At 45.8% G+C, this 15096-nt stretch overlaps 1 protein-coding gene across 1 annotated transcript in view; it reads left to right on the forward strand.

Moving 5' to 3' along the window:
* The first annotated feature begins 1028 nt into the window (after window positions 1-1028).
* Window positions 1029-15096, forward strand: part of LOC147603963 (uncharacterized) — an 82772-nt gene continuing 68704 nt past the window's right edge. Inside the window, exon 1 of the mRNA XM_086796286.1 lies at window positions 1029-3446. Coding sequence (XP_086652412.1) covers window positions 1547-3373 — 1827 coding nt within the window. The 5' untranslated portion in view covers window positions 1029-1546 and the 3' untranslated portion in view covers window positions 3374-3446. The remainder of the gene's footprint in view (window positions 3447-15096) is intronic.

Genomic DNA, 15096 nt, shown 5'->3' on the forward strand with positions numbered 1-15096 from the left:
CTTGACCCCCCCCTCTGATGACCCCTGGGAAAGGCCATTGGCTAGCCTTTCCCTACTCCATCCTACTCCTCCCACTGTATAAGAAAAAGCTCCGGCCCGCCACGTCTGTGCTCGGGTAGCCAAAAATGGAGGCCTCCTCTCTAGCAAGCATCCACTCCTCTCGTCAAGTAGACATACCTAAACTTCCTCATCCTTCCTCCAACCCCTGTTCCTCCTTGCACCATGTGGACAAACTGAGTGTAATGGTTCGTGAGAGAGAGAGAGAGAGAGAGAGAGAGAGAGAGAGAGAGAGAGAGAGAGAGAGAGACTCTCTCTCTCTCTCTCTCTCTCTCTCTCTAGTAATCTCAAAAAAAATATAAATGTTATTTTAAGGCTTAATTTATTTAGCAACAAATCTTAGAAAAATGCTATCATCGATGCTATCATCGAGACTCTCTCTCTCTCTCTCTCTCTCTCTCTCTCTCGCAACAAATCTTGGAAAAATGCTATCATCGAGACTCTCTCTCTAAGATTTGTTGCTAAATAAATTAAGCCTTAAAATAACATTTATATTTTTTTTGAGATTACTAGAGAGAGAGAGAGAGAGAGTAGACTCTCTCTCTCTCTCTCTCTCTCTCTCTCTCTCTCTCTCTCTCTCTCGATGATAGCATTTTTCCAAGATTTGTTGCTAAATAAAAAATAAAATAAGCCTTAAAATAACATTTATATATTTTTTGAGATTACTACATTTTTAGATCCGCCAAAAAGAAGGTTTTGGTTCCATATTTTTGGGCAACTATATTTTTTCTGTGCTGTATATATATTTCACAACTTTATCTGTGCTATATTAATTAAATGCCACTGGCATTTAACTAATACAACGCTAACCTAAGCCTAACCCCACCTACCCACCTCGCCTCTCCGCCTCCCGTCTTCTCCCCCTACCGAGGCCCCCACGCCGCTCCCCAAATCTCCAGCCCCCTTCCCCCTCCACCTCTGCAGTCGTCGAGGCCCGCGAAATCGCCTGCCCCCTTCCCGCCTGTGCGAGGAGTAGATTCATAAACAAATTAATATATTTTTGTGCTCCTAGAATTAACAGATCTCCTGGGTGGAGGAGGAGGACGATTTCGGGAGCTCCACGAAATATAGAGGCTGCGTGCAGGAAAATACAGAGGCTGCATGTAGGAAAATATAGAGGCTATGTGTAGACCTTGCATGGAGACGAGATGATATCGTCCATTTGAAAGATCTGGAACGATTACTTGGAAGATGATTACTTACATGCTAAAATAGGCACTTCACTGCAACTTACGGAAACCTTTGAAACCATCGTCCCTCATTTGCCCAAATTAATTAATTAATACTAAAAAACAACATTTTAGCACATTTTGCTTGTGACGGTCAAAAGGGTTTTTTTTTTTGGATTTTGTTCTGTTAGGGAGTGCTCACATTGGCTCAGTAGATAAAACTGTCATGTTCAGTTAGGGTGAGGGTTTGAGTTTTGATGGAACGCAAGGGTTTGTGATGGTCTGCTCGTCGGCAGGAGAGATGTGAGAAGGGAAAAGCTATGAAAGAAGCAGGGCCTGCAGTGGTGCGGCACAGACTTTTCAGTCACTGCACGGCAAGCTTTGAACGCTGGAAAGAGCTTGAGCAGTGGAAGAAGATTGATCAGATTGTGGAGATTCTTGGGCGAGGCTCGCATGAACCCCAGCTTGTAGAAGAAGCTTTGAGCCCTTTCTCTGCCTTCCTGAGACCCTTCCTGGTTTGCCAGGTGATCAAACGTGCTACCGATGTAAGAGCTGCCACAGGCTTCTTTGGCTGGGCTGGCCAGCAGCGAAATTACCGACATAATGTGCAGTCGTATGCCGCCCTCATCGACATTCTTTGTAAGGCTAAAGATATCAGGGGTATCTCACACTATCTTGCTGACATGAAAAATGCAGGTATTGCTGGAGATGCAAGATTGTATAACAAGTTGATTCAAATTTATGGCCGCTTGGGAATGTTGCAAGAAGCAGAGAGAACCTTTGAGCATATGAGGAGCTTGGAGCACGAGCCCTCACTCTTTGCATACACCGTCCTTGTCCATTGCCTTGTCAAAGCAAAATACATCAAACGAGCCGAGGAGGTCTTCCAAGACATGTTGAATACAGGATGTTCTCCTGACCAGGTTGCCTACAGTGTCCTTATGGATGGCTATGGCAAGGCTAGACGGCTGGAAGACGCCATGAAAGTCTTGCGTGGGATGATAAAAGCAGGGTTTTCCCCTGATAAGGTGGCCTACACTACCATCGTTTCCTGCTTCTGTGATGCAGGCAAGATAGAGGAAGCTGAGTGGCTAATTGAAGAAGCCATTGATCGCAAGGTTGAGCTGGATACCCCTCTTTACAATGCTCTATTGGGTGGCTTATGTAAAGCTTCCAGGTTTGAAAAGGCTAGTGAACTTCTGAGGGTAATGGAAATGACAAACTGTAAACCAAACACTATCACATACAATACACTCGTAGATGGATTTTGCAAGGCAGGCAGGATAGATGATGCAATGAAGATTGTGATTTTTATGGAAAAGAAAGGTTTTCCACCTACTACCACTACCTTCACCATACTGGTGGACTATTATTGCAAACTAGCCGATCTCGATAAATGTTTCAGAATACTCGAGAAAATGAATTCCCGTGGCTGTGTTCCAGATGCGTGTATCTACAACACCTTGCTTGTTGCTCTTTGTAAAGCTGGCAGAGTGGAGGCTGCAAGCCAGTTGTTTGGAAGGCAAGTGAAGGCCTCTTTTGCCTCCTGTGATAGCATCATCGAGAGCCTTTGTAAGGGAATACCTATGTGTGAAGAACCTGAGACTGTCATACAAATGATTGAAAAGGTTTGCAAGACAAGCATTGTGACTTATGGCATATTGATAAACTGGCTTTGTAAAGCAGGCAAGCTAGACGAGGCACTTGAGTTGTCTAAGAAGGTGGTGGAGAAAGGTTTCCTGTGGAATGTTGTGATATACAACACTTTGATTGCCAGCCTTAGCAAGGCACAACACATAGAAGAAGCAAAGAAACTATTGTCAGCAATGTGGGCCAGTGGCTGTAGTCCAAGTGTCGTATCTTTTACTGCTTACATTGGCGGTCTTTGCACAGCTGGCAAGGTGGTGGAGGCATTTGATGCAGTGGATCTGATGGTCAAAAGGCATTGTATACCAGATGATGTTACTTATTTGGTGATTGCTCAGTCACTTGCTAAAGCAGATCTTTTACAAGCTGCCCGCCAGATACTAAGTGAGAAAGTAAAACATGGGACTGGCTTGATGATTGAAATATATGAGAAGCTATCTAATATTCTTGTAGATGCTTCAACAGTATCTAAAGATCCCAATGAGAAATCTGAAGATTGAAGTCTCAAATAAGAAACAGGCCTTCCAGAGAGAAATATATATGGGTGAAAATTGCAGCCTTCAATGGCACAAGGCATTTTTCCAGTTCCTCAGCTTGAAGGTTTCTAAAAGAGGTTTTATGGTTCTTGTTTGGATGAAAAGGATGTCTTTTAGGGTTACCACTTTGCAATGGTTGCCTCAGGTTCCTTTGGCTGTATGTATAGTTTTTTTGAGCAAATCTTTTATGCATTATAAAAGGGCTGCAGGGGTTTCAAATTGGGTTGGGGGTGCCAGTTTAGTTTGTATGTGTGTGCTGCATACATGCTAGCTAAGATGCAGAAGCATGCTCTTAATGAACTGCATCATCTTGGCTACAACTTGATAATGGAATAACAATTTGCTGACTGAGAAGCGTTCCCATGTTGGGGGGTCTTTGGTTTAGATGCAAGATTCACCTGTGTATGATTCATCCAGTGAAAATAAATGTTTTTACAAGGTGTAAGTAAAGCTTTACTGTCAACAGAGGAGTCATGGTGCTAGTGACGGTATGAATTCCAGTAGAGGTGTCAGAATATGCAGCGGAAATGATAACCAAACTTGGGTAGACAAGAGCAAGTAGACTGCAGAAAATAATCAGCACAAGAAACACAGAGAGATAGGTGTGTAAACTCTTCTCTATACACAAGATCCCGAAAAACTGAATGAGAAAGTGGTGGGGGCTGAGAGGCAATATATACAACTCCATGAGGGCAGTCGGCCAGCAGCAGATAGTGCCCACGACTGGAGAAAATCCCACGACTACATAAAATGCAGTCGGCCAGCAATCCTGATGCCCACGCCTGATCAAAACAAGTCGGCTTGCAACCCTGAAGCCCACGACTGATGTAGATCCAGTCGGCCAGCAATAGGGTGCTCTTGGCATCACCTGGCAGCCCTCCAACCACTAGGAAAAAATGGGAAAAATAGGGAAAAAATACGGGGAGTGTGGAAAAATGATATACGGGCGGGCACACCCACAACAGAGGCCTTGGTGTATACAAATAGACAGGAGATGACTTCTAACACCCCCTCTCAGCTCCTGGCTGTGAAACTAACCCCAGGGAGCTGGAGTGTCGCCTGAGCGTAGCTTGAGGTAGAGACTTCGTGAAGAGGTCCGCCGCATTGTCCTCCGTCGAACAATAAAGTAGCAAGATGTCACCCGCCAAGATCTTCTCACGAACAAAGTGATATTGTATCTCTATATGCTTGGTCTGGGCATAGAAAACCGGGTTGTGAGCAATAGCTATACAACTCTGGTTATCACACTGGATGACTGTGGGCTTCCTCTGTGGAAACCCAATCTCGCCTAGCAGCCTCCGCAGCCATACAACCTCACAAGCAGCACCACAAGCAGCCCGATACTCTGCCTCTGTCGAAGAAAGGGCAATAGTTGGCTGCTTCTTGCTGCTCTAAGAAACTGCTCCTGAGCCGAGGGTAAAAGTGTATCCTGAAGTAGATCTCCTCGTGTCTGGATCTCCTCCCCAATCTGAGTCACTCCAACCTTGGAGCTTGACTCCATTCCCTCTTGTGTAAAAGAGTCCCAGATCCTTCGTACTCTGCAGATACCGCAAGATTCGCAATCCTGCGTCCCAATGAGTCTTCAATGGCGTCTGCATAAAAGAGCTCAACAGCCCCACGGAGAAGCTTAAGTCCAATCTGGTGTTCAGCAACCAGATCAATGAACCAACTAGCTTCCGGTATTGCGAGGCATCAACTGGCTCACAAGGATCTGTAACCGTTAACTTTGTGTTTGGGTCCATCGGCGAAGTAATAGGCTTGCAGTTCTCCATCCCAAAGGCCTCAAGCAACTCATGAACATACCGTTGCTGAGAGACGAAAAACCCCCTCTGGGTCTGCCAGATCTCCAATCCCAAGAAGAAGTGGAGTAAGCCTAAATCGGTCATCTCAAACTCCTTTAACAAGGCAGCCTTCGTCACTCCGATGTGCTCCACATGACCGCCGGTGAGAATGAGATCATCCACATAAAGGATGATACGTGTGACCATGCCGCGTTCCCGAAAGAGATATAGGTTCGGATCTGCAACCGATCTCTGGAATCCAGCCCGAATAAAGAAGGAATCAATCTTCTGATTCCAAGCCCTGGGATCCTGCTTAAGACCATACAAGGCCTTATGTAACCTGTAATCCGATCCTGGAACAATAAAGCCTGGAGGCTGCTCAACGTACACCTCCTCCTGCAGGTCACCATTAAGGAACGCAGATTTTACATCCATCTGGTACACGGGCCACCTCTGAGAAGAAGCAAGGGCAAGAACGGTCCGAATCGTGGTCATCCGTGCTGTCGGTGCAAAGGTATCCTCGTAGTCGATGCCTGGCCGCTGAGCATAACCCTTAGCCACGAGCCTGGCTTTGTGTTTGTCCACCGACCCATCAGACGCGTACTTGGTCTTAAAGACCCATTTGACACCAATGACTGACCGCTTTGACGGCCTCGGTACCAACTCCCAAGTGTTGTTCTTCTCGATGGCGTCAAGTTCCACCTGCATGGCTTCCCTCCAAGTATCCTATGAAAGGGCTTCCTTTACGGAAGTGGGCTCTTTATCCCGCATGATACGAGACATCAGAGCATAGTTCACCTGAAGAAGCTCCGCCGTGTTGCGTTTATCTCGGACTTGATGTGATCTTCGAGGGCCGTCCTCTGTGGTCCACTCGGAGGGTAGCTCCGTGACACCTGACTCCCGAAGGGTGTCTAACAACCACCTAGGTACTCGAACAGATCGTGGAGCCTCCAGTGGTCGCGGGGGCTCAACTCCAGCTGCGAACTCAACCTCCTGTGATGACTGAGGTGGATCAACTCGAGTGGTCGACTGGGAATCATCATCAGACTCCTCTGGATCTCCAAGAAGTGGCGGCTCCTCGACAGTGGATGCTGGAACATGCTCGTCAAAGACCACATTCCGGCTGACAACAATCTCGTTCCTCTCTGGATCATACAACCTGTATCCCTTGGAAAGAGAGTTATACCCCACAAATACCAACTTGCGGGACTTGGAGTCAAGCTTCCCCCTCTGCTACAGAGACAGACAATAGATTCTTCTTTATCCCTGGCACATACAAAGCATCTGAAAGTGTGAAAGCGCTGCCATTTGTAGCAGTAAGCATAATTTTACCAACGCCCTTCACTGGGTAAGAAGCATTATTGGCACATGTGACAGTATTCCCATTAGGGACAGCCTCAAGACAAGTGAACATATCACGATGCGAGGTAATGTGCTTTGTAGCACCACTGTCAAAATACCATACATCAGAGTCAACAGAAACTGCCAAACATGCATCATGTACAGATGGGTCATACTGGCAATACACGCTAAATGCCCATTTTGTATCCTGCACAACATTTGCAGAATCTGCATTTGTAGAAGCATCCGCTATTGTGGCTGCATTTGACTCTTTCTTCTTTGCCTCTTTAGCCTTTAGCTTAGGGCAATTCTTAATGACATGATCAGTTGCCTTACAATAGTTGCACCTGATCTTTTTCTTGCCTTTATCAAGAGCCTTCTCAGACCTATTGTTGTTACCTGTGGAAGGAGAAGAAGTTGCAGACCTATTAATAGAAGAAGAAACAGTGGAAGGGACTGCCTTACCACTTCTTCTCTGCTGGACAGCAATAAATGCCTGATCAACTGCACGCTGCCTAACCGTGTTTTGCCTGGACTGCGCTTCTTGCAAGAGCTTGTTGACTAAAGTATCATACTTGACAACATCAGGTCTGTCCTCAGTAACAAGTCTCCACGTGGAAGTAAAAGTCTGATATGACTCAGGTAAAGCATCAAGAACAGTCTGCACAAGAGAATGATCAGGAATACTCTCACCTGCAGAAATCAATTGTTCCTTGAGATCTTTAATCTCAGCAAGAAAAACATTCATGTCATCATCTTCTTGCATAATCTTCGATTCTAGCTCTTTACGCAGGTAAGAGATTTTTGCCTCGTTTTACGACCTGCATACAAACGAGCTAGAATATCCCAAGCCTGTTTTGTTGTTTTAGCTGAACGAATATGTGGGGTGATGTTATGTTTGACAGAAAGTGCAATCAAGGCATGAGCCTGCGCATCTTTACCATCCCAACGAGCTTGTTGAGCAGTGGGTAAAACAGCAGCAACAGTAGTTCTGCTAGAACCTGCAACATCCTCAACAGATCCTACATCCACAGAACCTGGACGTACATCCATACCTTGCACAATGTTCCACACTCCTTTTGCAACCAAAACATGCTGCATCATGTATGCCCAAAGTGGGTAGTTGCTGTCTCCATCCAGTTTGTCATCAGCAGACAACATGCGAAATACATCATTGCTGTTATCAGCCATGGCCACTGACTGAAACTGATGCAAAAGCTACCTGTAATGAAGCAAAGACTGAACAGAAAACAACTCGTGCTATGTAGTACGGTCCACAATAGAATACGTATGCCTGTTTTGCAAAGAACTGCACTGTCGAAATTTTTGCACAAATTGACGAAAACATCTGTGCAAAACTTGAAATGCAAAAATGGAGTCCGAAACGACCCTAGATGCAATTTCTGAGAAAGAGCGGGAGCCCTAGGCACAGTTGTGGGATCGTGTCAATGCTTGTGTGCGTTCTTTCATCTTCCTCAATTGCACACCCCAAGTGATCAACCACATCAAACACATGATGCTGGCTCGAGGGATTTAGTAGCACTTGGCTTCTTTGTACAATTGGGTGTCGCCCATGAAGAGAATTTCCTTGGAAGTGTAGATGAGAGTGATGAATCCTCAAAGTCTTTGATGATGTGACATGTGGGAGCTTATGACCGTAGTAATCACAACCTTAGTCTGACTAAACTGCACTTAATGATGTTTAAGAGACAAACAGATATGTGTCAATGCAATGCAGCTATATTAGATGAATGAATGATGTTACAATGAGATCCAAATGGATCTGTACTGCTGAATATGTTGCCTATATGCTGAATATGAAGGATGAACTGCTGTCCACTCTTTCCCTTGTCTCCTGGGAAGGAAACACTGAAGGGAGGCTTTGGAACAGATGCTGAATGCTGATGGGATGATGAAACGCAGACCTGTTGGGCTGAACTGACTGCGTTTGCTGATGATGATGCTGAGAATGATGCGTTTGCTGGTTATGCTGCTGATGATGATGCGTTAACTGCTGCTGCTGATGATGCGTTAACTGCTGCTGATGATGAGCTTGAAACGCTGATGATCCAGATGAGGATGCGCTTCACTGATGGGCTTATGATGACTGAATGCAGAGGCGCCTGAATATATAAGGGTGAGAGGGCTGGTCGGCCAGATAGTAGGCTGCAGTCGGCGGCCAGTACATAAAATGCTCATAAATCCATAAAATACCATAAATGGTAGTCGGCTGCCTCATCCATGATGTCATGCTGATTTTGGTGATAAAACACCCTCATATATGCCTGACTAAATCATGACTAAATGCCTGTAAAATACCTGATGAACTGGATGATGCTAATGATGCCATAAAATGATGCCATGTCACTGTACACCTGACTGGTGTGCATGTGACATTCCCCGCTGCTAAACTGTTGCTGGGTGGATACCTGGCAACCTTCGACTACTCTGCGATCCTTCTCCTCCGAACCACTGCCCCGTTCTGTCTTCTGCTGGGACTGAGGCCGTCTGCAGGAGTGAAATCCTTTGAGCCAAGACTCCATGTACTGCGGGAACTGAATGGCAAATACCTGAGTCACCCCTGACCTGCCTCTGGAAACCTTTCACCTACCATCTCCGTCGTACCTGAAGCTCTGAACCTCCTGAGGTGATGTTGGAGCAAACTTCCGTCTTCTGTGGAAGAGAAACCCCCTGCTGTTGCCAGTTGAAGTCCAAACTTATGTCCTCCTTTGATGATGGATGTCCTTCTTCCTTGAGAGTTCATGGGTAACATGTATGCAAGACTGACTGCTAAGGTGACTGCTAAGATGACTGTTTATGCAAGCCATGTGCAACCCTAGATGCTGTGCAAGAATGCAGATGGATGGGTTACTGATGCAGACCTAAGGGGAAGTCTTTGTATTGGTTGATCCTGTCACACAAATGCTCACACCGTCTTCTGTATCCTGAGTTTCGTGAGTTTAGCAATCCATTTCATTTCTTCAAACTTTAAAGAAATGTGATATGCAGCGGAAGTCTTTGTATTGGTTGATCCTGTCACACAAATGCTCACACCGTCTTCTGTATCTCGAGTTTTGTGAGTTTAGCAATCCATTTCATTACTTCAAACTTTAAAGAGATGAGAGAGAGAGAGAGATGAGAACTGTTCACCAGATTGGGTCCCGAATTACCCACTGAAGGGCCCCCTATCCCGATAACGAGATAGTATTTGCTTTATTACTTTAGAGAGAATGACTTTGGACTGTAGATAAGCCAAACGCAAGATCTCGGAGGATCGGAGAGCGGCTGATCTGTACATTGCTGTAGAAACACCTCAATGACTTGATCTCGAGCCTATGCACTCTTCCCAAGGGCATGAAGATGAATCAAGGGCTAAATGTATACATCCATATTCTTTACCTTGTGCTTTCCGAGCACAAGAAGCTCAAGCATCACAGGGCTGCACACCTGAGGCTCAAAGAAGAAGAAGGTGGACTGTTCTACACACTGTTAGAATGCTGAAAACACATATGAATGCTGTGTTACCTTCACTAGATGACTGCTGAATGTGTGGATGATGCACAGAAGGCTGGACACTGATGCAAACAACAGTTTCAGGGCTGGAAACTGCTGTAGACTGAACCTTCAGGGCTGGAATCTGCTGTGGACAGAAACGCTGGACTGTAGAGAGGGCTGAGGACTGAAACGCATGAGAAACAGGGCTGCTGGGCTGCTGTACTGAAACGCAGGACTGCTGCTGTACGGCTGGGCAAAAACGCAGAGAAGAGGCACTGTTTGCTGGCGTAGAACTATGCTGAACTGTGGGCTGAACTGTGGGCCTGAACTGATGCTGAATTCAGGGCTGAATGCAGGCACCTAGGGCTGGGCTGAAGCTATGGTTCTCAAGGGCTGGAGAAGAAAGCTTATGGGCTCTAGGGCTGGATTAGTCTTGGACTGAAAGCAAGAGAGAGGAGATCTCTTAGCACAATGAAGACTGAATGAGGAAAAGAGGCTCTAGGCAAGCCTATTTATACTAACTGGAGGTTGGTCATTTAATAAAGTTAATATTTATAAATGCCCAATAATGCAAATAATGCTAAATAAATACTAATAAATATGGAAAAAATACCAGATAAATCCCAGTAAATTCCCTAAGGCTTTGGGGATGTTCTAAATGATGCACAGGCATATGTATGCATATTATGCAAGATGCAGAGTGCTTTCTGATGCAAACCCTAAGGCTTCTACTGACTCTACATGCATGAATGATTCTCTCCAAGTGGGTTAAGGGACTTGACTGACTGACTGACCCACTAAGGCTGAGGAATGACCTACGTAGCTCGTGCCTGACTTATCCTGGACTGAGGATATACAATGGGGTCACGGCGTACGACAAATATCATCCTATTGGGTTCTACAACTGTACAACTGCTGCACTTCTGATGATGAGCCATCTTGTCACCATGCACTGAGTGCAGAGTGCATGTGATATTCCCTCTTGATTAGCTTGGCGGCAGGTTCATGGCTTCTAAGTAGTCCGCCAATAACTGGGGGTACTCCTGGAAGAACTCCTTGTCGAGCCATACGGCTTCGTGGGTGCCTCGATCTCGGAACTTCGTATAGAACTGACGAATCCGGCGACCGGAACCTTGCTTCCATCGATGAAGAAGGATCTGCTCAGGCTCAATAACTTTTGCCTCGTCTACCACGTCTGGCTGCTGTTCATCTGAAACATCAAACACTTCTGGACCAACATATGGTTTTAGCCAAGAAACATGGAAAACATCATGCATTGTCCAATTGGCAGGCAACTTTAACTTCATTGAGACATCACTTATCTTCTTAACTATTGGAAAAGGGCCAAAACTACGGAATGAAAGCTTGGGACAATGTTTGCCCACTTGTTTCAATCTCTGCTTCATGATACGCAAAGAGACCCAATCTCCTTCCTTGAAGTGGACATCTCGTCTAGATTTATTTGCCTGTCTGCTATATGCTTCCTGAGCTTTGGTCAAGCGGTCTTTAACTGACTCAATGATCTCGGAAAATGCTTCCATGGTTTTATTAGCCTCTAAAGATGGGGACACCATTCTTGTCAAAAGAGAAGAAAAACGGCGACCAAAGGCTGCTTCATATGGAGTCCGTCCGACACTGGATGAATGAGTGTCGTTCAAGATAGCTTGGACCAACGGAAGATAGTGCTCCCATTTGGACTGCTGGTCATGACAGTATGACTTGAGGACATCAAAGGCCAACTGATTATAAATTTCTGTCTGGCCATCTGTCTGGGGATGGAATGCACTAGACAACTGTAACTTAGTTCGAAAGTTTTCAAATAATGCCCTCCAGAAATGCGAGGTAAACTTGGAATCTCTGTCTGATGTTATGGTGCTAGGCAAACCACAAATTGGATACCAATGCTTGAGAAACAGACGGGCTACATCCTCGGCTGTGGCCGTATGCTTGCATGGGATGAGCATGCAGAACTTACTAAAGCGATCCACAATGGTAAAACACTGAGTGTTACGGGATCCAGTGGATGCTGGTAGGGGCCCTACAAAGTCCATAGATATGTCGATAAAAGGTCCGTCGGGGATAGGCAAAGGTTGAAGTAAACCTGCCTTCTTTGTATGGGGAACCTTGACTTTTTGACAAATCTTACAGGCTTGTACATGTGCATAGACATCACGCCTCATCTTTGGCCAATAAAAGGACCGTTCTAATTTCTCGAGGGTACTATTGATACCCCTGTGTCCTCCAACTAAGGAGTCATGGGCATCGTGGAGAAGAGCGGAACGCTTTTCTCGAGTAACACAGAGACGGTTCTTGTAGAACAACCAACCGTTCTGTACTGAATAGTGGCCAGGCTCAGAAGTGAGGGCCAAACTATACTGAGTACCAAACTCAGGGGAGTCGACATATTGGTCTTTCATACTATCCAAGTCCTTCCCCGTGATTTCGAGAATGGTAGCTTCTTGGACTGCATGGATGCTGGACTTTCGACTGAGAGCATCTGCTACTGGGTTATGCTTTCCAGGGATGTATTCAATCATACCTCCAAATTGTTGGAAGATTTGACTCCACCTGGCCTGTCGATCACTCCACTGGGCACTTGGCATAGTCTGAAGCCACTTAAGTGCTTGGTGGTCTGTTTTCACTGTGAAAGCCTGTCCATAAAGAAAAGGCTTCCAATGTTTGAGCGCTGTGATCACACCCAAAAGCTCTTTGTCATATACCGAATAATTCTTTTCGGCGACATCCAACTTTCTGTTGTAATATGCCACGGGTCTATTGTCCTGCTGGAGGATTGCACCTATGGCTACATTGCTGGCATCGGTGATGACCTTGAAAGGTTCGTCCCATGATGCTAACTTTAATATAGGTGCTTCTGAGGCAGCTTTCTGGAGTGCAGGGAATCCATCAAGTGCCTTACATGTAACTGAGACTTTCTGCTTGCGAGTCTTCACCCCCTTGAGCAAGTTGGTAAGAGGTGCTGCAAGGTTGGAAAACTGATGGACATGTGTGCTATAGGCCTGACAAAGACCTATGAATGAACGGATTTCTTGGGCGGTCTTAGGAATATCCCAATCTAAGATCTCCTGAACCTTTGATGGGTCCAGTCTAATCCCATCGGAACCGATGATGTAGCCCAAATACTGAACTTCCTTAACACGTTTATGTAGAGCTGATTATCTCGCAAAAGTTGCAAGACTTTCTCCACATCTTTCTCATGCTGCTCCGCAGTGGCTGAGAAGACTAGTATGTCATCAAGGAATATGAAAACACACTTCCCAATATGGACTGCGAAAATCCTAGACATCATCTTATTGAACGTTGCAGGTGCATTTGTAAGCCCAAAAGGCATGACTACGAACTCGTAGTGACCACGCTCTGTCCTGAAAGCTGTTTTTGGAATGTCAGCTTCAAAAATGCGGACCTGATGGTAACCACTCTTGAGGTCGATCTTACTGAAAAACTTAGCACCGTCTAAACGCTCCAAAATGTACTCTATCTTGGGCATAGGAAACTTATTCTTGATAGTGAGTTTGTTTAATGCCCTGTAGTCTACACAAAGGCGGGCAGACTTGTCCTTCTTTTGAACAAATAGGATAGGTGCAACAAATGGGGAGGAAGAAGGCCGAATGAATCCGGCTCGGAGAAGCTCAGATAACTGCTTTTCCAACTCGCCCTCTAAAGTCTTGGAAAGACGATAGGGAAACCTGCTAGGAGGATCTGATCCAGGGACCAAATCAATGTGATGGTCCCCAAGGCGAGAGGGTGGGAGACTGGGTGGGAGATCGTCCCTAAGCATAATGTCCTGGTGTCTGGATAGGAGGTCTGCTAACTGAGGGACTGAAGATGTAAGGGATGCTACTAATGAGGGAGGGGCTGTTTGAGCACGAACATAAAGGAGTGCTCCTTCTGCTCCCTTGCGGATAGCTCGTTGGGCCTGGAGATGTGAAATCAATGGGATGCCAAGAATGCTTCTATCCCCACGAATCATGACAGGCTCAGGAAAACCTTTACAAATAGTAAAAGTGTCGTGTCCCCAATCAGGAATAGGCTCATACTGACGGAACCACTGAATTCCTAAGATCATGTCACACCCTAACAGAGGGGAGACGATGAAATCTCGTTGAAATGAGGCCTTCTGAACTTCAAAGGCAAACTGCTGTGCCTTCTGGGAAATGTGGGTGCGAAGACCAGGTGTAAACCCGTCCACATCCAGATGATACGGGACTAAAGTGCAGTTCAATTTATTAGCCAACTGGGGAGAGATGGCGTCTTCAGAACTACCCATATCGAAAAGGACTACAAACTGTCGGCCCTGGGTAGAGCCATAAGCTCGGATAAGGCTCTTTTGAGCAGCATCGCTCTCAACCTCCTGCGTAGCATCAAATACCACGGATGGCATAGGATGCATGGAAGGTAAAAGTTGAACTGCATTTGAGGTAGTAGGCGGGGCTGGAGGAGCTGGAGAGGCTGTGGCAACTGTGGCAGAAGGAGCTTTGGCAGCTTGTGCCGCTTGCCATTTGTCGCAATCCTTCTTACCATGCCCTATAATATGACAGAAAAAACATCTATTTTCTGACTGGTACTTCTTTTGCTCCTCTGGAGGAAGATAACCTCCAGTAATGCCTGCTTTAGCCTTTTCATCAGGGGTTTTCTTAGGTTCTTTATCCTTCTTACCCCCTGAACTGGAGCTATTACTGTTGTCCTTCTTAGCATCTTTAGAAGATGCGTTACCTTTTCCTGTCAGTGCAGCTGATTGCTGCTCTGCTGGGGTTTGGTACTGGACTGAGATGCCTGCTTTGACTTGCCCCCGTTGAGCTTCATTTCTTCATTCTGAGCGAGAGTCAAAGCCCGGTCATATGTACTTGGTTCAAAGTTACGAACTGTGAACCGAATGTTGGAGTCCAATCCACGAATGAATTGCTCCATCTTGGCCTGCTCAGATAACCCTAACTGCTGTGCTAAAGTAATAACCTTACCGGAAAACTGAAGCACTGGGGAACCGTTCTGTCTGAGTCCATAGAACTCGTCTTTCAGACCGGTCATGTAATGGGGCGGGAGAAATCTGGTCTT

Source organism: Cibotium barometz, chromosome 63 (assembly GCF_041138505.1).
Source record: "Cibotium barometz isolate CiBa-2024 chromosome 63, ASM4113850v1, whole genome shotgun sequence".
NCBI classification, from domain to species: Eukaryota; Viridiplantae; Streptophyta; class Polypodiopsida; order Cyatheales; family Cibotiaceae; genus Cibotium; species Cibotium barometz.